The 26961-nt window shown below is 40.2% G+C and overlaps 1 protein-coding gene and 1 non-coding gene across 2 annotated transcripts in view; both read left to right on the top strand.

Annotated features, from left to right (window-relative positions):
- The window catches only part of FY (Transducin/WD40 repeat-like superfamily protein), a 107277-nt gene extending 82897 nt beyond the window's left edge, over positions 1 to 24380 (top strand). The window contains exons 8-17 of the mRNA XM_087668484.1: positions 3324 to 3421; positions 5530 to 5589; positions 5681 to 5741; positions 5862 to 5949; positions 6041 to 6104; positions 20970 to 21048; positions 21171 to 21257; positions 21367 to 21455; positions 21539 to 22410; positions 23828 to 24380. Of these exons, the coding sequence (XP_087524610.1) occupies positions 3324 to 3421; positions 5530 to 5589; positions 5681 to 5741; positions 5862 to 5949; positions 6041 to 6104; positions 20970 to 21048; positions 21171 to 21257; positions 21367 to 21455; positions 21539 to 22410; positions 23828 to 23944 (1615 nt within the window). The 3' untranslated portion in view covers positions 23945 to 24380. The remainder of the gene's footprint in view (positions 1 to 3323; positions 3422 to 5529; positions 5590 to 5680; positions 5742 to 5861; positions 5950 to 6040; positions 6105 to 20969; positions 21049 to 21170; positions 21258 to 21366; positions 21456 to 21538; positions 22411 to 23827) is intronic.
- LOC148038062 (U6 spliceosomal RNA) lies at positions 1452 to 1554 on the top strand. Its single transcript, XR_015690477.1, has one exon. It is a non-coding gene; the product is annotated as a U6 spliceosomal RNA (small nuclear RNA).
- Positions 24381 to 26961: the final 2581 nt, after the last annotated feature.

The following is a 26961-nucleotide window of genomic DNA, read 5'->3' as shown; positions in this document are numbered from 1 at the left end:
GTGATCAGCGAGCTCATACACCAACCCCATGCTAATACCCTCTCTATCAGCAAGATGCAAAATCTTTAAAACTAGAGCACATAGCCCCACAATCATCTTAGCATTGATCCAAAATGAAGAACTTAAGATAATAGATGAAACTTGCAAACCCTTGGCACTTCTGCTCACTTTCTTTCAGCCGTCTCATCATTTACGACCATGCGGCACAATCCATTGAAGACTCTCATTCGATATGTTTGCCAAAATGATAAACATATATGCGAACCAAGTCTATGCTATTTTAAGCAAATCTTTGAACTAAACTTTCTATACACAGCAAGAATTATATTTTTCGTGTGACAAATGTCACTACTTTCACAGCTTCTTTGGAAACAAGCTTCACCCAAGAAAGTTCTTGAATACCCTTAAAGAAAAAATCAAGGCAGTGGCATGTGCAATGGGTGTAAAAGATGGTCGGTCAGTCTTACTCAAGCCTCAACCAAGTGACCGATATGAACACAATTGGTTGCATTGTCCATGCACACTTGGACTACGTTTTGAGGTCCCACTTCAAGAATGGCACTCTCAAGAATTCAAAGATATACTCTCTTGACTTACACTCACCACTTGTATCAACTCACCGCAAGAATTTGGAACCAAACATGTATGAAACCATTAGATTGATAATGGGTTGACAATGCTTGTTTGCGATGGAACCATTTTGATGGAAAAGATATTGATGAAACCATCACATTTGCTTGATCACAAACAATGCTGCAACCATATCTTTTCCATTTCTCTCTAAGATCAAGTGAATCTCTTTGCACACATTTGACCTCATCATCCAATTCTTTAGTGCGCAAGTGATTGTATGAAGGGACCTTGAAGCTTCGGCCAACATTTCCAATTGCCTTCATATCAAGAAAGTAAGGATTTCTCACCTTCCAATGAGGAATGTCCTCTGCATAAAAGAAACGACGAATAGCAATTGCTCTCTCTTTCCTTGCTTGTATGTCCCAACTTTGAAACAAGGGGTCTTTTTGCGCTTTTAAGGCATCATTCCATGAGCATCACTAGCTTGAGAGGAAGAATCAACCACATTGGCACTAGCACTTCTTAATGCATCTCCTAATTCAGAAACCTTTGCATCCAATGCATCACGTAAACTCATGGGAGCACTTACATGCAATCTACGACTTGCATCTTTTACATCTTGGGGTGCACTAGAGTATTTATCAACCTCAAATCCCTTCAGCCCCAAGATGTGGGCACATGGCCACCATTCCATGCGTGGGAACAATATTTGCATTGCGTAGTACACTGTTCATTCTTCAATTTCTGCAGTTCAGTGGAAAATTGCCACACTTTTCGTTGCTTTCAAACCATGGTGAATCATGACCTGAAAAATTGAGATGTGTGAGAGAGAGAGAGAGAGAGAGAGAGAGAGAGAGAGAGAGAGAGAGGATGTGGCTGTCTCTTTGGAGACATCTGATAAAATTGGAATGATACAGAGAAGATTAGCATGGCCCTTGTGCAAGGATGACACGCACAAATCGAGAAAAGAGAGGATGTGGCTGAGCACTCAGTAGTGAGCACACAACACATTGCGCAATAGGTTGCATATGTAGGAAAAGTGTAGGAGTCAATGATGAAAATTGCTGAAAGCAGGTCGGTAGGCAAAAAATGTAGTTGTGGGCTTTTTATTTAAGCCCTTAAAAAAAGCCATGTCTGAAATGCCATTTTGTACCTTCTCATACTAGACGTCTGCTAATGTTTGCTATGACCAATCATATGCATTTGAATCCAACTATGGTGTGTAATGCATCTATTTTTTGTTTAAGACCTTTGTAACCTAGAACCATCAAGTTTAATTTGCTCCTTGATCTAATGCATAATCAGACACAAATTGGGTCAAGAGCACTTGCTTGAATGTCTCCAATGAAGAGCCTTATGAAGCTTCAAATTGTCTCTAGTTTACAAGCATAGGTGGGTACAAATTGGGCCAAGAACACTTGCATGTAGGTCTCAAACAACTTGTAGCATCAAGCCCCAACTTGTCCTTTGTGGTGGCATGCTAATCAACTCCCATGTAGATCCAAAATCTCATGTGTTCTACTGTCCATTGCCAAAATTTGCATCAACAACCATCCTCAATCACAAAGGCATGCATGGATGCATTCCAATGCTGCAATCCAAATGCTAAATCCTTGCTGGTTACACAGTTAGATTAGCAAATCAGCAACCATAACACAATCAAGCTCAAATTTGAGGCTCAATTCTCCAGTTTTCTTTACTGAATGGTGCATGCATGAAGTTTGTATATGAGAGAGAAGAAAGAAGAGAGAGAGAATTCTGGATTTCAACCCTGGTAATGCTGTGTACAGCGGCCATCAGCTGGTTTTTAGGGTTTAGCAGCTATAGCTGAAACCCTAATCCACTTAAATGCAGGCGGTCTGCTGAATTTAGTGGCTTTCCAGCTGTTGCCAACGATATGATATGCTGCTGATGCAGTTGCTACTCCAGCTGCTCTTCATGCATTAAGATTGGTTGTCCAACTGTATCACACCTCAGCATCACTTTCATAACAGGTTGCCCTGCTGTTCCAGCCCTAAAACAGCAGAAAAACAAGTTGCTAGACTGTTCACAGCCCCTGATTCATTTCTTGCGTCAGGTTGCCCTGCTATCCTGAAGCTACAAGCTCTCTCTCTTCCCAAAATTAAGATGTCCATGATCAGATGTGCCAGAAATAGATTAACACAGCTTTGGATGGCATCTAAACTTAGCCAACTAACAGGTGCCAAATCTGCATGCAAACTCAGTCTCTAGACTTGTTTCCAGCCAATAATAATTCCTACCCTCTTTGAACATGAAAGTGTTAAAATTTTCCACAAATGTTAGTTTAGGAGATTAAACCAATAAAGGCTCCAACCTCCATGACATGAAAAGTCATTTCCAAGGGGAAATTCGATGTCATTGACCAAGATGTGACTTAGACACCCCATTGGCACATGCCAACAATACTTTTTGCCATTGTCCATTGCCAAAGCTAGAATTTTCTGTCATTGTGAACATGTTGAACTTAATCTTACCTATGCACCTCACATATGTGCAACATAATTTTTACAATTAATTGTCCAAATAGTATTAAGTTAAAAATTCACATCATGGTGACAAAAATATTGTTTTAACTCTTGGAAGTGTTTGGCACACTTTACTATTGTCATAATGTTGACACTTTTTCATTGTCGGTGTCTTGGAATTGATATGCTGAGCTTAGTGGTGTTTTTTAAAAGGAAGGTTACTATTATTTGTTCATTCTCAGACAGGAGAAGTTGATTTTGCAGCTTTTCTAGTACCGACCTGAAATTCTGTTCATGCTCTGATGATACTACTGTCAAGGTTTGGGACTTTGCACGGTGCCAAGAAGAACGTTCACTTGCTGGTGAGAGGATGTTTTTAATCTCTAATGCCTTCACGGTACTCAATCTGCATAGTTTTTTTTCTCTCACCTTTGTTGTTGTGCTTTGTTTTCTTCTTTAAGAAGCAATCTAGCTATCAGCTCCTTGGCAGGCAACCGCTTCATAAATTGCTATTATTAAAATCACGGGCAGTTGATTTTCAGTGCTGAACAGAGTTTATGATTTGACACAAAATAGATCAGGCTTCCTGCTTCTCAATCCTTTGAGAATGAATTAAAAATCTAATTTATGCATCTTATCCATGAATTTTGGTCTTCATAATATTAAGCATGGACACATTGAGTCCTTAAACTTAAATGATTGGTTTCAATAGGTGGATTCCTGTCATTACCAATCAGTGACATTTGCCAGCCAGAATAATGTTTGGGCTGTCTTTAATGATTAGAGAGACAATGATTATAGCTATCTGAAGATGTGATGTACAATTTGATATCTGTATGTTTGATATCTGTATGGGTCCAGGGCAGCCGAAAAATTTGATATGGTATATGTATTTCCAATGTGTTTGAAAGGAGGTTTCCAAAATCTCTTTGTGTCTTACTAGAGTCTATCACTTCAGATTCTGATTCAAGATAGTATAATTGACAGCATATATTAAACAAAGTTCGAATCTCAGACACCCCTGTAATGTAAATTTACTCTTCAAGCTCTCTGCCCAGATGACAGGAATCATTGTCTTTCCATACACACATGCTGTTGTTTATAAAAACAAGATGACTGATTAAATCTTTTTGATAAGTAGATACCAAACTTCATTAAGGTCTTTGCACATCTGCATTGTAAGTTCTATTATTTAACCACCTTATTATGGTTTTAGTGAGGTCTAATAGGGAACAAATAGTGTCTGGTTTTGTGGCAATCTGTAAGTGAAATGATCAGACAAAGTTAACATGAATGAATCCTTGTTCTTGATGCCTTGGAAGATCTCTCAAGTTTCCCTTCTAGACAATAGTGGAATTAGACTTGCATGCTCTGTTCCCAAGGTGGTTAGGGAAAGGAACAATGAAGTCAGATTAGTTTGTATTAACTTTGGGAAGCTAATAAGCCCTAAAGGTGCACTAAACTTGTCGATTAAAGAGAGGTAGGGCACCATTGACCAATGTCTGGCACGGTTTCGTTATCCTTCAAGGATGAGACAAATCAATCCCTTTGCTGGACTCTTTTGGTGTGCTACCAATATTTTGTGACCTTCTCAAAGGCAATAAGAATCCTGGACTGAAACTCTCCTTACATGTAGTGTTCAACCATTTTTCTGTTTTCTGTCCTAGGATGATATTGATCCATCCCCGGGCTAGGATCTATTCCATTCTGCTTGTGTCTATGATTTGGAAGGCAAGAAGAATCGTGGGTTGAAAATCTCCTGAAACCACTTGATGCAGGTAATTTGAAGTCTGTCCTTTCATAATGATGTTCCTTTTGGGAGTACCTTGAGAATAGCTAGAATCTCCTCTCTTTCGACTACTGCCATGAGAAAGTCATTGAGCTAGAGGTTGACTGCTGTTCTAGTTGTCTGCATGTAGAAACTCTAGCCTCCTTCCTTTACTTGAGGCATCACTGTCAACAATAAGCCTGTGTAAGAATTGTAAGCCACCTCTCTCATCTCATGCTCCTCTTCTATACTCCCATCGTATGTTGCGCTCCCTTAACTTCTCTTTGGTGTTGTTGCTGGCTAGTGCCTCTGAAATAACCTCCTCGTCACTATTTGGAAGATCTTTTAAGTCTCCAGTATAGGTATTAGGGGAATTAGACTTGCATGCTCTGCTCTCAAGGTGATTAGTGTCCACACACACACACACACACACACACACACACACACACACACACACACACACACACACACACACACATGTAATATATATGTGTGTGTGTGTGTGTTTTATCTTTACATGTACTGCAATTGTGCCAACAAATACAACCGACCAATGTTTGTATCTGCTGTATCTTTGTTTGCTAGGTGATTAGAAGACAAAACCTAGCTGGACAGGATTGACCTTTGCTTTTGAATTATGCAGTCTTTTAAAGAATTGGGCTCAGAATTAGACATTTGATTATGGCTATGTTCACTGTACAGGACATGGTTGGGATGTGAAGAGCGTAGACTGGCATCCTCAGAAGTCTCTGCTGGTTTCAGGTGACTCCCACAAATACCTTTTGAGTCGATTCTTATTTGGTATGATGCTTCCTGTTAATAACTGACATCTCGGCATCCTAATTCTGGCTAGGTGCGAAGGACAGTCTTGTGAAATTGTGGGATGCCAAATCTGACAAAGAGCTGTTTACTTTGTTTGTTCTTATATCCTTCATCTCTCAAGTTTGATTTGGCATAAAGAACTCTTTCTGTTTTCCTACAATTTCCTATGTATGTTTGAGGTGACTAAGCCTTATTACTTTATTTCCATTCAGGCATGGGCATAAAACTGTAGTTCTCTCTGTAAGGTGGAACAGCAATGGTAATTGGGTACTCACAGCCTCCAAGGATCAAATTATCAAGGTAAGTGGCGTGAGGAAGAAAAATGCCATTAATTAGATTAATCTGGCATAATGCACACTTACAGTATTCAATTTCTGATATTCGAGGGCAGCTGTATGACATTCGAACATTGAAAGAGCTGGAGTCATACCGAGGACATGAGAAAGATGTTACATGTAAGTTGTTTACAGTCAAGTCAAAGCAGTTAATGCCCAGTGTATTGGCTATATTGCTCTATAATTTTTTTGACTTATCTGTTCTATTCAATGTCTTATACTTATACTTGCATATCCATCACTCCATGATGGGTGGTTGCATTTTGCTTCACCCATGATATAGGAGGATGTCCTTCATGTCTTGTTCCTTGACCTCTCATAGAGTGGTTCTCCTTCCTTTTCTTGATGATCCTCCTCCTTTCCTCTTCCTGTTCCTCCTTTTCCTCTCCTTCCCTCTGTGTGTGTGCGTGTGTGCGCACAGCTAATGTGTGTAAGCACTATGATAAATCCTTGGGGTAGTGGAAATCCAATCTGATTGAATTTTGGAAAAACAAATTGCTTCTGAAGTAAGGCCCCTTTTTTTGGAGATGTATTGTGGGAATATAAGTTGTGGGACAAAAATTGCAAAGAATGGTATTGTATCTTCCTTCTGGCATTGATACTTACGTGCAAATGGGACAGTTTTGCATCTACTTTGGTTTGACCTACAAACTACAGCATTTTCGGATGGTCTTTCTTGAAAATTGCACACCCAATTTTTGGCTCAAAGATTTGGATTTTTTTTGGGGGGTTTTTTGAAAGGTTTTTTAGAGGGATGTCTCCTTGTTTGTCTTCTCACTCCCTGTTCATGCATTGGGTCAAGTATTGGGCTCTATGGAGTCTTTAGATTCATCTGAACCACACTTTTATGGGTGACCAGTTATTTCAGCCTTAGGTCCACGTTAGACTTTTACTGCAGCAATCATTGTATGATTGGTGCCATGGTGGTGATTTGGATGGTTTATCTATTCTCCTTGTACATTTTTGACTTTATGAGTTAATGAACATTGGTTTAACAAAAGAAGAATGTGTGTGGTTATGTGTGTTCATGCAGATCTATATTGGAGCAAGATTTGATCTGCTATTGGCTGTTGCTGAACCAAGAAAGGCTGTGTGTCTTTTCTTCAAGGTCACTGGGTGTATATCTTGGGTCATCATTACCTCTTTGGACTCTCATCCATAATATGATTGTCCTTTTTAGCCGGTTTCTGTTTTCAACTTTGGAAATGACTGGAGCATTCCATACAATGGCAAGGACTTTCTTTATGGAATGACAGCCAAGAGAATGTATGCTGTATTGCAACCTTAGCCTTAATATCTGAGCATGTCAGTGCACTTTGGCATAGTACAGATCCTCTGGTTCAATGGTATCGTAGAATCTCTGAAGTTTGGGCCACCAAATGGCTGCTAAAGGACATCTCTTCCTTTGTAGATGTATGCTTATTGCTGTCCCTTCCAGTATGATGCTTGCCACCAGAAAGACCACTTTTGCTACATGTCATAGATGTGGTTCCTCCATTCAGATATTTCCACATACTTTTTGGAGCTGCCCACGATGTTCGAGCAGATTCAAAGAGGCTATGCTTCTCTCAGACTTGTCTTTCCTCCTCTTAGATTTGGCGCATTTCTTGGATCTTTGGTTTGTTCCCATATAGATCAAAATCTTATGCTATGTTCTTTGCTTGGGTTGGCTTCTGGACACTGGACTATTTGGAAACTTCGCAATTGTGTTTGATGGATACACTTGTTTCAGGAGGTTGCTGCACAAATCTCTTGTAACAACATGTCAGTGTATAGACCTCAATACGATCTTTTTCACGAGTGCTTTCAAACATTATAGGCTGCACTTTGCTATAGTGTTCAACTGCTTTGTACATTGATTGTTTCTCACAAAAAAGCATGTAGATTGGAGTTTTGAGCTAAAGATGACAGAAGAACTAGAAGTTGTGTTTGTTTTGGGTCAATTGGATGGTCTTTGCAATAGTTGATGGTTTTAATGTAAGTGTTGTTGGAGTTCTATGTGGTTTGGGGCCATTTTTGAGTTGACCTTAGATAGTCACATTTGAAGCCTAGCCGGCAATTATGTGGTGGGATGATTGAGGTTGTGTGGATAGGATCAGTGAAATTGTTGGCAGGAGAGTGCTCTAGCTATCCTAATCAACAGCACTTTGATCTAAATGGATACAAGGATATGAGTGACTCGGAAGGCCCAACTCTATCTTGCAGGAAACTGAAGTCATCTTAGAAGATCTTCTTACCCTCAAGCCATGCTATATCAATTGACAATGGTTACTAGTTCCATACATTGTTCATAGAAGTGTGACCGCTTTTCCCTATGGATCGACACATTATTGCTGGGTCGATGCCCTAAAATGAGGCTCACTTGAGCTGCTAATTCCTATTTGTTGTACTCTAAGTTGAAAGCTACATGATCAAACAGGTTGAGCTTGGGTGCCTATCAATGAACTTTGCACCCACTTACCCTGCAATTTTAGTGCTGTTAACGAGCTTGCTATCACATTGCTTAGCAGTAAAATGCACCTCCTTGTTTTTGGTAAATGAGATCACAAAGCTAAATTTTTACAATCACTTCTTATTGAGTGTTTCTAACTTTTCAAAGTGCTTTCTTTTATTGGTAATGGTTTCACAAAGTTTGTAAAGACAACCCATTAGCAAGCAATGAGGAAATCATCTTTTAAGAAATATTTAAAACTGTAATTTCAAGGATCCATCGACTGAATTATCAACCTAGATGTTGGTTCTTATTTTCACCTGATGACATAGAATTTGGCCTTGCAACCTTTTGGCTAACCAAGTAGAACCATACACCCTCATCCTAAGTACCCCACTAGGCATGCCCAAGGTCTTGGTATAAAAAGATGTGCCTTTCTTTGGTGAAGGGGAATATGCATAAGAAGACCATATATTCCTTTCCGGGAGCATAAATCCCTTATTGAATGCCATACTTATCACAAGCAAAAATGGGTCTAGATGGAGTCCTAGGCTTCACTCAAGGTTCAACAAGTTTCTTTCAGCCTTTAGATCAGAACACCCGTTTAGATGCTCTGTCTTTTACCAGGTAGTTGCCACATGAATACCTAGTTCTTGCAACATGTATTTAACTTTTTGAAATTAAACACCCAAATTTCCTTCAGTAATTGACTAAGCAAAGTGAGTGCTAAAAAAGAGCAAAATAAATGTTGTGGACATCACAGATTGACTAAGCAAAGTGAGTGCTAAAAATAGTAAAATAAATATTGTGGAAACCACAGATTACTTTGATTTTTGTCACATAGTTGTCGAGATGATGATACTCATGAAAAGCAGGCCTCCTTCAATTGGGGGGTGGATTGTTGGCTTGTTAGGCCACTAGATCTTACTTCAATTATCAAGTATGATGAATGGGTAAGAGGCCTTAGAGTGACAACTTTCAAAGTTTGACCACACATAATTTAGTAGTCAAAGCGGAGTACCTAATTTGGTGTATTTATTTTTAGAGTTTCAGATGTATCAAAAGTTGGAGACTTGATTGAGAGTTCAAGGATTTGCAAGTCCACCAATTAGGATGGGTAAGGATGGGTGATGCTGAGTGCATAACTTAGTTTTTATGTGAAAGTGGTTAGACTTTGTCAAAGGACATGAGCACAATGGGGTGTTGTGCTAAGAAATGCACTTAGAAACTTAAACACCCCCAAAACATGCTTATTTTAGGCTTATTTTAGCCAAAACCCTAAAATGGGAAGTGGGTCGAGAGAGTTAAGTGGGAGAGGATCTAAGCCCTAATTTTCTATAAATAGATAGCCAACCTTCCACTCTTTTCATAATCTCGTTTCTGCAGATTTTAGGTGTTTCAGCTTGCTGCCCACACCCGGTTCTCCGAGGACATCTTAGCCGAAGCTGTCCATTGCTGTCTCCATCAGTTGGTGCCTGATTTCCAGCTAGGCAACTGTTGTTCCTGTGCAGACCTGCTACTGTACAGCCTGCCACGTCATCACAGTTGTGTTGCTTGTGTTTTTAGTCTCTCTCTCTCCTGCAGGCTGTTGTGCCTACGTTTTTAGTATTTCTTTCTCTTGCACGCAATTCTGCCCACGTTTTTCATCTTTCTCTCACATGTTGCCTGCGTTTTTAGTATTTTTCTCTTCTCACTGTTGTCTGCATCAGATCCAGCTTCTCAATGCTGCGTTTGCTGGTGTTCGACATTCGGAGGTTGCCTTGCTGCGATTCTGGATCTGTTCGGAGTACGACACACTCTCCAGCTCATTATCCCTGCCTTGATCCTTGAGGTACAGGAGTTCGAGGTTCAATATTCATTCACTCCATAGTGTGTTTGCTACATGAGCATCGTATTATTCAGTAGTTATGTCACTTTATTTATTTACTGTGTTCATTGTCTCTGAGTTACTCTAACTCTAATTGTGTTATTTTATCAGTCTGTGCTTTGTCGTACGGTTTCCGTTTATGTTTCTGTGTTATGGTATTTTTTACATGGTATCAAAGCCTTGTACTCTTTGAGAAATCTAGGCCTTTGATCTGAAAGCTCTACACAAGAAGCAAGAACAACAATATGTTCAAATGAGTTCGAACACAACAACATCGATTTAGTCTCTAGAATCAACTATACCGAGAACCGAGCCAGGGTGGACCGATCAGCTTGCTCCACAAAGTTCCGATATGGTGGAAGACACTTCTGATTACATGGAAGAAAAGCTAGGCAAGCTGACCTCTAAAGAATACTAAAACTGATCATAGCTTATCAACGAAAGAAGATTGAGGAGCTCGATTGAATGATTGCTCTTCAAGAAAAGCTTCTAAATGAAGGTATGCATGAATTTCTCTCTTCAGATGTTGCGTATAAATCTGATGATGTTGCAGGGCCGTTGAGACCTCCATTAGGGATGGGCCCCCCTCTTGGAGAATAAGACCTTGTGTATGTTCCTTTCTTTCATCCTCTTCTGTCCACTTTGGTTCAAGGTACTTTAGATTCGTATTTTGTTCCTTCTTCTTTTAGCTCTTCTGCTTTGCAATATTATGGTAGAGGTCATGTGGAAGAAAGAGTCTAGTCTGTTGACTATAGAAAAGGTCCTCTTGAGGACCAATTCCTGTATGTTAACACACGTCATGGGGATTATAAGAAAAATCCAGGTATCTCTTGTTCTACCCTTTCTTCTTTTCCGTCGACTTCACAAAACCAGAATGAATTTGGTGTTCCTTTTTCTTCATTGTATGATGTATCATCATCTTCACATTTTCATTTTCAATTATTAAATGACAAAAATGAATAAAATGCATCTACATCTCATACGCCTCATTTTCAAAACCCATCTATCCCACCACATTCATCCACTGCTTCTCCACTTCCATTCACACCATTCACTTTTCCAGAGAGTAGGTTGCGCCATGCACTATTCGTCTAGAGTTTGTGCCTTCATCAGATAATTTTGTTGACATTTTGACCAAAGTGGTCAACCGGTTGTTTCTTCCGTACCTGCTTTCCAGGATCGGCTTGGGTACACTCTCCCCTACTTCTTCAGCTTGTGTTACATAAATAAGGTAAATTACAGGAAACAGGCACGAGGGATGACCGTCTGGGGGCCTTGGGCACTCGAACGGGATTTAGGGGAGCCTAGAATTAAAGAGAGTCCAAGAATAGTAAGACTCACCAAGAATTGACGGCTGGCAATCGGATCACGATGTGCGTTGCCAGCAATTAACTAGGCAAGGCTAGGAGGAGAAACGTATCTCGTGTCTCTGTCTTGAATCGAAATGTGTGGTATTCTTTTTGGCCCATCATATCAGTTATCGGACCGAATCGCCCATCACGACTCTAATACTGGTACCAGAGCAGGCGTTGGATCCTCCGTCTTCAGAGCCGTCGGGTGATCCTTTCTTCATTGTCGTCGGGTCATTCTCTCTTTAGAGCCGCCGTGTCTCGCTTCTGTTTATGCGTGAAGTTTTTTTTTCCCGGCGCCCACATGACACGTTATATTAAATTTGATGTAAAATTGTTTTCCGACACGTCACCCGTCATCCGGTGTGAAGACGCTGCCTCACACGCTTACCACCTGTATTCTGGACATCATTTATTTCGTGAGGCGCTATCAATAAAAAAACAACACTACCGTCTGGCGTCTCTGTCACCAGCTCCGACTGCAGGTTACTCACTATCATCTAGCATCTCTGTCACCAGCTCCGACTACACTTGTATGACAAGTACAGGTTGGGCAGAGAACAAATTCAGGGAAGGCGTATTGATGGTTTACGTGACCATTAAGAAGGGGTATATTTAGTTCCCTTCTTACTAGCTGTTTCTGCCAATAAGCTTCATTTCCAGCGTGACCGTCTCAATTCGAGAAAGACAAATTATTCCTCTCTCTTCGGGGTTATTATTAAAACTAGCAACAGTTGCCCTGTCACTATAACCAGGGAAGTACTTTACTTTGTACGCAAATTTCTTATATTTGCTTTCCAATTGCAGTGTATTAATGGAAGAGAAAGGGAAAGAGGGAGTAATTGAGGGTTCTAGTTCTGGGGACCACCCTATGGTAGATCCCCATGACACGGAGATACAAGAAGAACAGTAGGAAGAATTTTTTGCCACACGAGAACAATTTGATGATCTAACTGCTCGTGTGCAGGCATAGGGGGTTCAAATGGAATTTTTAACTCAAACACTCACCGAAATAAAATCTCAAATAACTTTATTACTAGAAAGAGATAAAAATAAGATAGAAACCTCGGATAGCCCATCTTCATCGAAAGATTTGGATATGAGTATGCGAGATCCTAAGGAACCCCACCACAAGTTGAGGGATAATCCAGTTTTAAAAGATATGAAACCCCCTCAGTTTTACGGGGAGGAAAAAGATAGAAATAAAGACACTATCTTTAATTTTCTCTTTAAAATGTGAAGATTTGCTCAAATTTAAAAATACTCCACCACATCTCCAAGCGCTGGAGGCTAGTTTAACTTTGGGGCCAAAGGTGTATAAATGGTGGTGAACTTTAAAGGAGGCAAATAAAATACCTGAAACTTGGGCTCACTTTGAATCGGTCTTTTTGAAAGAATTTTTTCCTGGAAATTAAATGGAAAGAAATTGGAAAGATTGGGATTATGTCAGACAAAAGGGAAGACCCTTGCTGACATATTTGGAGGAATATTGTGAGATAATCCTCAAATTGGAAGGAATAGATGAATTTCAAAAGATGAGGATTCATTAGGGGACTAGATAAGGCTTGTAAAAAGAAAATAAAAAGCAGTTCACCTAAGACGCTTGAAGAGGCAATTAAATTTGCATTAATCAATGAAGATGGTACGCGTCCAGGTACACTCACTAGTCTCATTGATACGGAGCCCAAGATTAAGGAATTGGAAACCTCAAAATTTGTAGGTAAATTTAAAAGGAAAATGCTATTTTTAAAGGGCAAGAAACAACCTTTTGAAAAGAAACAATATGTAAGGTCAAAGTTAAGTCCAGATGACTTTGATAAGACCAAAAAAGAAAAGCTGTGTTTCAATTGCCTATCCCCTAACCATGTTGCCTGGAATTGCCCTCAAAGGAAAAAGGGGGAAGATAAAGAAAATGATAAGGACAAGGGCAAGAAAAAAGAAAAACAAATCCATGTAATGTAGACTCTAGAATTAAAGGGGCATGAAAGGTATAAATCTTTAGAGGTTTTGCACAAGGATGTACAACACAGGTGTTATATGTCAACTTCTATGTGGCAGCCTACCTTTGGGCCATATGATTTAGTTAGAGTGCATGGATTGATAGCTGGAAAGAGGGTTAGAGTCATGATTGATGACTCCGCTACCCACAATTTCATAAATTATGCACTTGTCAAAAAATTGAAACTTTCCCAACAAAAGAGTGGGCATCAATATGTTGTTCGTATGATGCAAGGTCAAGATAATAAAATATGGGATACAATGGTATTCAATTTGGAAATTGAGATCCAAGGATATAAAGATAAACTTGATTTTCAAATTATGAATATGGAAAGAGTCTATATTGCTTTAGGGAGGGAGTGGCTATGGGGATTGAAACCATGCTTAAAACGTAGTTATCATCATAATACATTGGAATTTGAAAGGGATGGTAAGACTTTTGTGATTCAAGGTGAACATGAAGTATTTGATAATCCTTTATTGTGTTCCATTGAGGTTCAGAAGCTGATAAAGAAAGAAGCTTGTGAGGTATATATGTTATGGTCTCTTCTAGTACAAAACACTTTTACTTTCTGTAATATAAAGCAACAATTTTCTTATGTTTGTGAGTTGAATGTAAATAATGAATTAAGTGCTTTGTTAGATGAATTTAAAGATGTGTTTCCTTCTGATTTACTAAGTGGCCTTCCACCGGATAGGGGTGATATAAATCACCCAGTTGACACAAATAAGGATACGCACCCTATTTCTAAGCCACCTTATAAATTAAGTGAAACACAACACCAAGAAGTTGAAAGACAAATTAAGGATTACCTTGATAAAGGGTTTATACAACCCAGTAATTCACCTTGGGCTTCGCCAATTTTATTAGTAAAGAAAAAAGATAGTTCTATGCGACTTTGTGTTGATTATAGAGCACTTAATAAAATAACGGTGAAGAATAAGTTTCCTATGCTCAGAATGGAAGATCTTTTTGATCAATTACAAGGGGCAAAATTCTTCACAAAGATAGATTTAAGATCAGGCTATCACCAAGTAAGAATTAAGGCACAAGATGTTTCTAAGACAACATTTCGTACTAGATACGGGCATTATGATTTTTTGGTGATGCCTTTTGGCCTCACTAATGCACCAGCTACCTTTATGAAGCTGATGAGTAGTGTGTTACGTTCCTATCTAGGACATTTTGTACTAGTCTTCTTGGATGATATCTTGATCTTTAGTAAATCAAGAGAAGAACATTTGGAACACTTACAATCAGTATTCCAACTGTTAAGAACACATTCCCTTTATGCGAAGAAAACTAAATGTGAATTCTTCGCACAAGAGGTCAAATATTTGGGGCATATTATCTCAAAAGAGAGAATCAAGATGGATCCAAAAAAAGTAAGGGCAATTATTCAATGGCCATCTCCAAGGAACTTGGAAGAGCTGGAGATCTTCCTAGGTTTATTTGGATTTTATCGTAGATTCATTCGAGATTATGCCAAAATAGGTGTTCCAATGACAGACCAACTTAAAGGGAAAGAAAAGAGTTTTAATTGGGGAATAGACCAAAATGAAAGTTTTCAAAAACTTAAGGTAGCTATTGCTACAGCTCAAATATTATTAATAGTGGATCCCAATAAACTGTTTGTGGTTGAAGCCGATACCAGTGACAAGGCGATAGGCGCGGTCTTATTACAAGAAGGTCGACCAGTTGCTTTTGAAAGCAAGAAATTAGACCGTGCAAAACAGAATTATTCTGTTTATGAGAGGGAGCTGTATGCAATAGTACATGCAATGAAGAAATGGAGGCACTATCTATACGGTGCCAAACTTTTGATCTTGTCGGATCATGAAAGCATTAAGTGGCTTAATGACTAACCGGATCTACAAGGGCGTAAAGCTAGATGGGCCGAACTCCTCCAAGAGTTCAACTATGAGATAAGGTATAGAAAAGGAAAGTATAATATAGTAGCTGATGCACTCAGTAGAATGCCTATCATAAATGAATTGAGTTTTACTCACTTCACTTCCGATTTGCTTGAATCTTTAAAAGGAAAATGTCAGGTTGATCCGGCATATTCCAATATATGGGAAGCAATAAAAAATGGGGATTCAAATGGAAGCGCCTCCACTGAGGAAGGAATATCTGAGGATGTTCAACAAGGAAATGGAGCATCGGGGTTGCTCAAACCGGATTTAAGTGGAAAAATTTTACCATTGATAATGGTTATTTACTCTACAAGGATAGGGTATGTGTTCCGAAAGATAAAGAAATAAGACGCCAGATAGTCTTTGAGTGTCATGATATCCCTAGCGCGGGACATCCAGGAGTTAATAAGACTTATAGTCTTATTAAAAGGCAGTTCTATTGGCCTGGAATGAATAAGGACGTCCTTGACTATGTGGTCAAATGTAATAAATGCCAGGTTAATAAACCTAAAAGATTGAAAATGGGAGGACTTCTCCATCCATTAGAGATTCATTCGGGAAAATGGGAGAGTATCTCCATGGATTTTATTGTTGCATTACCCAGAACACGGAGGCACGACTCTGTGTGGGTGATTGTGGATAGGTTAACCAAAATGGCTAGGTTCATTCCAACTTCAACTGATGTTAAAACACCAGAATTGGCTAGATTGTTCGTAGAGAATATATACCGATTGTATGGCCTTCCGGCAAATATAGTTTCTGATCGGGATAGAAAATTTGATAGTCAATTTTGGCGTGCGGTATTTAGGAAGTTGGATACTAAACTTAGCATGAGTATGGCGGACTACCCGCAAACAGATGGGCAAATTGAAAGGGTTAACCATATCCTTGAAGATATGCTCAGGGCATATGTAAGTAAAATACAAACTAATTGGGAAGAGTATCTATCGATAGCAGAGTTTGCATATAATAGTGCCAAGCACTCTTCCATTGGATATAGTCCATTTATGTTAATGTATGGGTTTCAGCCCAGAGCTTCTCATGCAATAGGACTGCATAAGGAAAAGGCTCAGGCAGCCAAGGATTTTTTGGAGAATATGAATAGTATGTTAAAATTTGCTCAAGAAAATATTAAGAAAGCTCAAAATTGAGCTAGAGCTTATGCAGATCCTTACCGAAGAGACATCTCCTTTGAAGAAGGAGAATCGGTCTATCTTAAAGTGCCTGAACAAACTAAAACCATGAAAACGGGACAATGTCCAAAACTTTTACCCAGGTATTGTGGTCCTTTCACAATACTTAAAAAAGTGGGAGAACAAGCTTACAAGCTCCAACTACCTTCTGGTAGTAAAATACATTTAGTTTTTCATGTAAGTAAGTTAAGGAAGAAGCTGGGTGATTTGGATAATCTAATTCTAAATGATAACATTGAGGAGTTATTAGATGACCAATCTAATCCACATTAACCAGAAAGAATATTAAATGTTCGTAACAGACAAACAAGGAATACTATTTATCAAGAATGTTTGGTCAAATGGAAAGATTGTTCAGAAGAAAGCTCAACATCGGAGCGAGTAAGTACCTTAAGGAAAATGTTTTCCAATTTATAGTTAGACCTTCGAAGTATCGTTTTTGAGGACGAAACCGATTCTTAAGGGGAAGGAAACGTTACATAAATAAGGTAAATTACGGGAAACAGGCACGAGGGATGACCGTTCGGGGGCCTTGGGCACGTGAACGGGGTTTAGGGGAGCCTAGAATTAAAGAGAGTCTAAGAATAGTAGGACTCACCAAGAATTGACGGCTGGCAATCGGATCATGATGTGAGTTGCCATCAATTAACTAGGCAAGGCTGGGAGGAGAAATGTATCTCGTGTCTCTGTCTTGAATCGAACTGTGTGGTATTCCTTTTGGCCCATCATATCAGTTATCGGACTTAATTGCCCATCACGACTCCAACAGCTTGCCAGGGAGAGAATGCTTCCCTCTTGTTTTTCCTTCCAGTTTGAGAGGGGGTGGCTTCTAGCCTTAATCGTGACAGTGATGATGCTTATAGTTTTTAGACATTACATTCATTTATTCTTTTGTATTGTATGATGGGCATTTATAACTTCATCCGCACTGTCAGGATGACTTGATTGTAAAAGGGCACTTGGACAAGTGAACAATTCCCCTGCGAGGACACTGTCCAGGTGATACTGTTGCATAGCATATTGCATGAGCATGACATCTTGCGTCTCCCTTTGCATTACCCCATGCATTGGCATTCTGTTTATGTAAACATGCATCTGTGTGCATTTATCCCTCTTCGGTCTTTTTGAGTGGTCGACTCTAGGATCCACCATATTCATGGTATAACACATGGCAATTCTCCTAAAGGCAGTTTCCCTACCCTTGCTTGCTTGCTTTCCTTGCCTTGCTAAGCCCACCATCATCTTTTTTGCCTCTCTCCATATTCACTACATGATTGGCACACATACACACTTTTATCATCCTTAGGTACTGTATTGATCCTAGTCAGTGTGAGAGATTGGCTTGCTAGTTTTGTAAATGACTTGGGTTTAAAACTCTCTTTATGTTTTCCTATCTATCACTTAATCGGTCGCTGCCTGTATATTACTTATATATTTTTAAAACACTTTTCAAACAACCACAAAAAAAAAACAAAAAAAAAAACGAGCCCATTGTTGTTTTCATTTGCCTTTGTAGGACTTGGTAGGCCCTCGGGCAGCTGTCGAGTACTCTTCGTCTAATGACTTGGTCTCTCTAGGGTGATCACTTGGGCTCCCTTGGTAAGATAACCGTTGTCCCTATAGTCTCGGTAGGCCACTGGGCAGCCGACATGCATCCTTTGTTTGATGCCCTGGCTGCTTTGGGGTGGGACGCCTTGGGGTAAATTAAAATTTGGGTTGGCCGATTTTTCTAGCCCTATTTTGGGCTTGAGAGGGGATGTTGTGCTAAGAAATGCACTTAGTCACTTAAACAACCCCAAAACATGCTTATTTTAGGCTTATTTTAACCAGAACCCTAAAATGGGAAGCGGATCAAGAGAGTTAAGTGGGAGAGGATCTAGAATCCTAATTTTCTATAATTAGATAGCCAGCCCTTCACTCTTTTCACAATCTCGTTTTTGCAAATTTTAGGTGTTTCAGCTTGTTGCCCACACCTTGTTTGCGGAGGATATCTCAGCTGAAGCTGTTCATTGCTGTCTTCATGAGTTGGCGCTTGATTTCCAGTCCTCTTCACGTAGTTTGGAGCTGATTCTAGCCAGGTGATTGCTGTTCTTGTGCAAACCTGCTGCCATACAGCCTACCACGTCATCACAATCGTGTTGCTTGCGTTTTTAGTCTTTCTCTCTTCTGGAGGCTGTCCTGCCTACGTGTTTAGTCTTTCTCTCTGTTGCTATCTACGTTTTTAGTCTTTCTCTCCTGTAGGCTGTCTTGCCTACGTTTTAGTCTTTTTCTCACGTGCTGCCTGCATTTTTAGTCTTTCCCTCTCCTCACTGTTGTTTGCATCAGATCCAACTTCTCACTGTTGCGTTTGCTGGTGTTTGACATTCGGAGGTTGTCTTGTTGCGATTTGAGATCCGTTCGAAGTACGACACACTCTCTAGCTCATTACCCTTGCCCTGATCCTTGAGATACAAGAATTCGAGGTTCAGTATTCATTCACTGCATAGTGTGTTTGCTACATGATCATCGTATTATTCAGTAGTTATATCACTTCATTTATTTACTGTGTTCATTGTCTCTGAGTTACCCTAAACCTAATTGTGTTCTTTTATCAGTCTGTGCTTTGTTGTACGGTTTCTGTTTATGTTTCTGTGTTAGGGCATTTTTTTACATGGGGTAGGAGAGGTGGTGCTTGGGCTGGTTTGACTAGTACATTTAGGTTGGTTAGTGATAACAATCGCGGTGATTATCATGGTCAGTGCTGACCCAAGATGCATCCAAAATGGGGTGCCTGGTTATTACCAAGCTTGGGAGGAGAATTGAGATCAGTAGGATTGGAGTGCAGCTAACTACATCTCACTGTGATAATTTTTTGTTAGACTTTTGGAGGAGGTTGGATCTCATCTTAAGGCCTAGGGAGATTTCTCTCTTCCTATGGTTAGTTGCTTATAGGAGCTTAGCAGTTGGACATGGCTCAGTATGGCTGTGTCCTAGAGATGTGTGAGATGTGGCGAGTTAGAGGAGATGTAGAGGCACTGTTTATGGGACTATCCTAGAGCTCAGGAGGTGTGCAGGAAAGCCCTTGGATTGTCTTGATCGCACAATAGACACTATGGTTGCAGCTAGAGGGGTACTAGCTTGGGTGACAGACTTCCCATGGGAGATGGGACAGGCTGCAGGGTGGTTTTGAGAGGATGAGGAGGAGAGATGCTTCCATGAGGACTTGGGATTCCGGCACATTCTTCCACCGAGCCTGTCATATGGTTACGCATTACATCTCACCTCATTGGTTGTTCTACAGCCATGGTAATTAACGTTGTATTCAACTGCTCTTGACAGGGTTCTTTGTACTTTGTATTTTACATCAGGGAAAATTTCACCAATGTATCATTACTAGAATTTATTCTCATTGAACAAAAAGGGTGGTTGGTTATTGCCTAATGTCAGCCAAATTGTGTGGACCATGGTTATCTGTATTCAAGGCAGTTATGACTGTGCCAAAGGTGGTGATGAAGGCAGATGCAAGGTTGATTATGACCAAGTCAAGGAAGTTGTGAACATCTAAAGCGAGAAAGGGTGGGCACATTCTAAGCAAAAGAGTGTGGATATCTTACAGAAATAGGGAGCCTTGCCATGGCCTTGACAATGTTTATTGCAGTCCAAAGCAGGAATCATAAGGGGATATGTTTTGGATCTATGGAGAAATGCCACATGGCACTATCTTGAACAAGGAGAAGCATTTTTCTGAGGAAAATGTGCTGTAGGATGTCCTGATGAGTTTTGGGCACTTGCAAGAGGTGCAGGATCAGGAGAAGCAGCTTCTTTTAAATCTGGTTGCATGTGTGAGGCATTTCAGCTCTGAACTGTATCAGCTAACACTGAAAGTCTCTTCTGGCAGCTCTCACATGTATGCTGCCGCCACCTCTGGGAGAGACCAGTGTTTTAGACCTGAGAATCCAGTTGAACATTGGAGGATGACGGGTGGCAAATGACTTTGCCTTCTTGCTGACACAGACATTATGTTTGAGCATTTTCATGACAATTGGTAGAGAATCATCAAAATTATTGTCAATGGTATGCATTGCACTTAGTTTTTGCCCTATAGAAACCTAATTTTCATGTTGTATCTTGATTGATAGTTTGTATAAACTTTTATCCATATAGAACTACTAATTTTGGAACTTTACTAGTGTCTATCAGATTTGCTGCATACATCAGTCCACTTTGAGACATTTACCTCGCTGGTTGCAGGTCTAGCATGGCATCCATTCCATGAAGAGCTCTTTGTGAGTGGTAGCTATGATGGAGTTATAATGCACTGGCTTGTTGGGTATCTACCTCTGTACTATTAACTTCTTTGCTTGTTTTAATGAAGCTGCATTGATAGATTCAAGCAAGTTCCTCAAATCATATTTAATAGGATCTGATGGTGCAATATTTTTTTATGTATAGGCATGAGGTTCCACAGGCAGAAGTCACTGCACATGAAAATAGTGTCTGGGATTTGGCATGGCATCCCATGGGGCATATTTTATGCAGGTAAATTTTGTTATATGTTAACCTTGCAAATTACTGGTCTATGTGGAACCTAAAGTTATGCTTGTAAGTTGGTACAAATACTTAATATTGATGTGCGTAATTTTTGCAGTGGAAGCAATGATCACACAACAAAGTTCTGGTGTCGAAATCGTCCTGGAGATCCTGTTCGAGACAAGCACGGTGGTTCTCACTCACAAGGTATCCATAGTCTTCACATATCTTTGCAGTAGGCAAGTCTTTTCGCACAGATCTTATCTGATATAAGGCTAATCTGTCTGCAGGGTCTTCTATTGATCAAGCATCTCCAGTAATTGGCCATCCATCAGCTTCCTTTCCATCTGCAGATGGGCCTGTTACACCAGGTCCTTTTGCCCAGGGAGGACCTGCTCGGGGGGAGGGTGCAATTCCTGGTGTTGGGATGGCCATGCCATTAGTTCAACCTAAAATAGAAACAGGGACCCCAATCGACACTTCAAACCAACTTTCAGTGCTTGGTACAGCCCCTGGAATAATGGTCAGGGGTCCTCATCCACCTTCTGCTCCATATCCATCAGTAATGAGCTCCAGCCAGCCTATGATGCAACAAGTTCAGATGCAGCCACCACTCCAACTGCCTGTCCTGTCTCATCCACCACCTCAACAGCAGCAGCAGCAGCAGCAACAGCAGCAACAGCAACAGCTTCAACTGCAGTTGCCACCACCCCCTCCACTGCCACCTCCTCGCCCCATGCCACCTCCTTTGCCACAACAGCCTCCTCCCATGCCCACTCTTGGTGGCAGCTCCAGCAATGTTCCTTCAGAACCCTTGCTCTCAAGGGCAGGACATCCTCAATCATCGATGATACAACTGCAGGGTCCAACCCAGCTAAGGCCTCAGCTTGGTCCTTCACCAACATTGGGTGTTCCTTCTGTGACATCTCTCTCTGGAAATCAACTGATTCAACCATATCAACATTCAGGTGCAGGTGGAGATTTTATGGGAAGTGGAGGTTTGCAAACTGGTGGATTTGCTTTGAATGGAGGGCAACCATACAGAGGGAGTTTAGGTGGAGTACAGAGCAACCCTCCCAACACAATGGCTCCACTTGGTACGGCACCATACTCAGGCTCTGCAATGCCGGGTTTGATGACTAGTACTCCTGAAGCATACCAGGTTAGTTGTGTGCTTAGATAATGGATTTGCTTTACGATTGTGGTTTGCTCTCTATCAGTCTTCTTGAAGAGATATTAAGGGTAACAAATTGCAACATTAACAAGGCGCTGAGGGTGTTGCACACGCTCTATTACTATTTTGAATGTTCTTGAAATTATGTAGACACGAAGTTTTCTCCCTGAGCATACAATGGTTGAAATGTCATGATTTTCCATTATTTGCATGTGATGCATATCGACATGAATTCTCAACTTTAGTTTGTAGGCTCTGGCCATTAAGTTTGATATTAGGTCTTCATCCAGGAGTGCACTGTCGTAAGGAAAGCGATCAGGTTATAGCTACACAAAGACATCTAACTGCATGTTTCATGATCATTCTTTTGTTAATGGTATCAGCAAACTAGCTGCATTCTGTAAAAAAAGCGGTGATAGACAGTGTACAAGAACGGGGCCTTGCCTGGCTTGGAAGAATCTTGTTGCATGTAGCCTTTTTGTACGGATCACCAGATACTGCACCTTTTTGCGAATGAGGCAACAGTTAATCCTTTGAGTGCAGAAATATAACAATTTAAGCAGCCTTCCACTTATGAATTATAGAGCTACTAGAAAAATTTGAGACAGAGCAACCTGTGGAAGCTGAACTTAAAGTTCGTTTCTGGCCTAAAAGTTTTTCAACAAAGTTATAAGGTCTAGGCAGCTTTGATAAAGTGGGAAGAATTGATGCTTGTTTATTGTGCTGGACTTTCCAAACGACAATCACATGAAATCAAAAACTGCATAGAAAATCTGGGAAAGGCCACTCTAACCACAGTGCATCCCATGCTGTATATCAAAGGCTAAAGTGACTCAGGATCTGCTGCTGCCTCATCGATTGCCTTAGCATGCTTGCTAGAATCTGCCTTTTCCTTCTTTTTTCCTGCCTGAATCTCTCCTTGTGACAACTGAAGGCATTGGTTGATGGCTTGATGTTTTGTCTCCTCAGTGTTGAGACTTGGGAAGTTCCTAATAACAATGCCTAATGTTCTTAGCAGAGTTGTAAGTCAACAGTTCATAAGTACATCTTGGCATATCCTATTAATGGGTGTGTACTTTCTGTAACAAGTTACCTGGCTTTTTCTTTTCACATGTCCATAGTCATATCCAAGGTTTAAAAATGGCGTGTTAAAATAGAGGGGTTTCCAGCATATGCTATAAAATGATACCAGAGTAATGATTGAGCTCCAAGGTTGGGAATAAAAGACCTGTAGTATGCAACTGAAATCTGATGTACTGGAGAAGTTTTTTCAAAAAAGAGACTCAGTGGGTGCCCTTTTTTCTGCACTATCACTCTCGTTCTCATGGTGTCTATCAAGTCCTGAACTCCTGAAGTGTTTTTATTTTCTAATATTCCATTCGGTCCTTTGCTTGGTGCTTTCAAGGGAGCTGCTCTGCCAGGGATGATGGATATGCGGACAGTTGGCGCCAACATGGGTCTGCAGATGAATATGGGGCTAAATGTTCCTCAATCACACGGGCCAGGACAACCCCAGCTTTGATACTGATAATAATCAAAATCTCTGATAACCTGCTGATATTTGCAGTGGAGCTCAAGAGCATGGGCCCATCTGTTGCAGCCTGCAGGTCTTTACTTCGTGCGCAGGAGAGCCAAAGAAAGCCTGTTGAGTGTCACAATTTTTCATCAATGTAACTCCGAACAGAATTCAATCATTCAGTGGTTATTGTATTGTCTACAAGGTGGTTTTGAGGTTGAGAAAAAGCTAGAAATTGTAGTCTTCAAGTAATTATGTTCATAAAAATCTAAAGCCAGGTGAAGAGCTGTCATGGTCTGTTTTTGTTTGAAACTTGTAAATACCGATGGATTGTCAGGTCACAATTTTGCATCAACATAACTTTCAACAGTATGAAACCATTCAGTGATTTTTTTATTGTCTACAAGGTGGTTGTGAGACCAATAAAAGGTTTGAAAGTGAAGTGTAGAAGCAATGATGTCCTTAAAAATCCAAAGCCAGGTGAAAGGTTGTCATGAAGTCTCATTTTTTGTGAAACTTGTAAATGGTGATGGATTGCGAGGCCGATAAATATTCATGGTATAGGAAGAAAGGATATATATACTCGTGGTAAATCGGATGTAGTCCCTATGCGTCCATATTCTGGTGAAGAGGTTGAGGTGGGAGTCTTCACACATTCTAGTGAAGGAGAGATGCAAGGTTTTCAGAAGAATCGGGGTTCAAGGTTTGCCGTTTTGTATTTATCCGCCTTCCATGGAGGAGGGGTTCACATAGTAGAGCAAGCCTGGTATGCTATGGGGTGTAAATTTGATGCTTATGTTTAGTACGACAGTTCCATGTTGTCCAGTACTACTGGATATCAGCTTGGGTGGCATGGATCCTTTCCAGCCATCAGATTGACGTCGATACCTTCCGGAAGCGTTCTACTACAAAAATACTCCAGCGTCGTGACGACCTTTGATATGCCTCTTAATGCTCTTATGCTCGGTCAGATGTCCCAATACACCCCTCCAATTATGTGTATGTCTAGAAAATTAAACAGAAGCATCTCGTGCTCGCAAAATGAAGAACTAGTCGGAAGGTCTTATCACAAGGTTTTTGAGGACGAAAAGAGTGTTGGGATGGAATTTGCACGAGCGCAGTTTGACGAAGACGAAGATCAACTCAAGGCAGTGCAAGAGAAACGGGCATGAAGCAATGGAGGAGTGTGACCACTCAAGAGACTGATTCTTGAATGCTTGTCTTGTCTATATCAATCAGTCGAGCAATCTTTTATGGTATCGATAATATTTTAAGTGGACCCTTCTGGGAATCCGTTTCCTGGCTACTTTGTATAAAGCAAGTTGCCTATTGAAGGCAGATGGCCATGGTTGCCAAATGCAAAACCAAATGTGAATGAAAGATGGCTGGATATGATAGATGTGTCGTGAGTAATCTATCTAAGTCGGTTGGAATAAGCCACGAATCTTCCTAGAATGGGTAGTTGTAATGCATGGGGAGAATAAAGAAATGATTGATAAGTATTGATCTCAGCCTGCTCATCTATCTATAGAGAGGCAATAAGCTGGTGTTATGCCATATAAGTTGCATAACTTCCATAGACATATCATTAAAAAGTCCGTAAATGTTGGCAATGTAGAAAGTGAATGGATGTTGGCTTTGTAGAATAGTGAATCTTGACTTGGGCAATATTCAGGTATAATGGTGAGATAAACAAGTTGTATGTTTATATAAGGAAAGACATAGGGTAATACACAATCTTCAAAGATGTCATGCCAATGTCTCGAGGTGGTGGCGGCTGACTTGTATGTTAATTTGAGATGGATTGAACATCTAGCAAGGCAAGAAAGCTATTTCTAGCTGATATCTTGATCAACTTTTGCACTAGACTCCATGAATTTTTTGTGTTTGGTTGGATTCCTTTAGCATGTGGCAACCCTGCAAAGAAACATTGAGCTGTGTGGAAGATGACACTATTTGTGGCCAGGGTGTGCCTTGGTTTATATGCACATGAGTTTGCTTGTGCAAATGTTGTCTTTGAAGGGTTGTTGAAGGTGATAGAGAACCTTCTTATGCACATGGAGCACGGTAGGTTTATCTTTGACACGTTCTCCCTTGCGACTTCATATCCGATTCCATTGCATACAAAGTCCTAACTACATGAATAGTTGCATGCTTGGTGCCTTTTGATATTCTTAGTATTCGAACGATATGAGGCAAACATCAACCATCTCTTAACATTAAATGTCAGTTTTGAATTAAACATGGAATAGTCCTAGGCCATGTGGTATGTAAGAATGGTATTGCTATGGACAAAGCTATGATTTGAGTAATCTTGTAGCTACCACCACGTGCAAATCCCAAGGGTAGTGAATACTTCTTAGGCCACATCAATTTAATTACTAGGGATCATGATGATGTTATTACAATTTTGTGATCCCATTTTAGTAACACATTATTAACTATAAGATTTTTCCTTAATAACCCTAAATTATTATTAACTAGGTAGATTTTGTTATGGTGGTCAACTTGTTGGAAATATCACATCACATGATTTTTAAGGAAGCTTGATGGGCTTGTTGAACATGGAGAAGAACCTCTATAAGTAGTGGAGTTCGATTCTGTTTGCCTTTCTTCTAGTTGCCAAGTGAGTCCCTTGGGAAGAGTTTCCTATGGACTAAGTGGATGCTTTTGAAAATCTTTCGATGAGCCATGTTCCATTCTTAGAGATACTTAAAATCAAAGAATCGAACCATGTTGCTGTAAGATCGAATGGCTTGTTCTGGTGTGAGCAAGAGGCAATCCTTGATTGTTTGCTAGTCTTGGTTCTTGTTTTTGTAGAGGCATTGGAACAATCACACAAGTGCTTTATATGTTGGGTATCTGGTCCAAAGAATCAAACCATGTGGCAGTACGATCAAGTGGCTTGTTCTAGTGTGAGCAAGAGGTAATCCTTGATTGTTTGCTAGTCTTGGTTCGTATTTTTGTAAAGACATTGGGACAATCAAAGAATCAAACCATGTGGTGGTAAGATCGAGTGGCTT

The sequence above is a fragment of the Lygodium microphyllum genome, chromosome 3, assembly GCF_053477565.2.
Source record: "Lygodium microphyllum isolate KBCC chromosome 3, Lygodium_microphyllum_v1.1.10, whole genome shotgun sequence".
Taxonomy (NCBI): domain Eukaryota; kingdom Viridiplantae; phylum Streptophyta; class Polypodiopsida; order Schizaeales; family Lygodiaceae; genus Lygodium; species Lygodium microphyllum.
The sequence above is the reverse complement of the archived record's forward strand: the minus strand, read 5'-3'. Positions and strand labels throughout refer to the sequence as shown.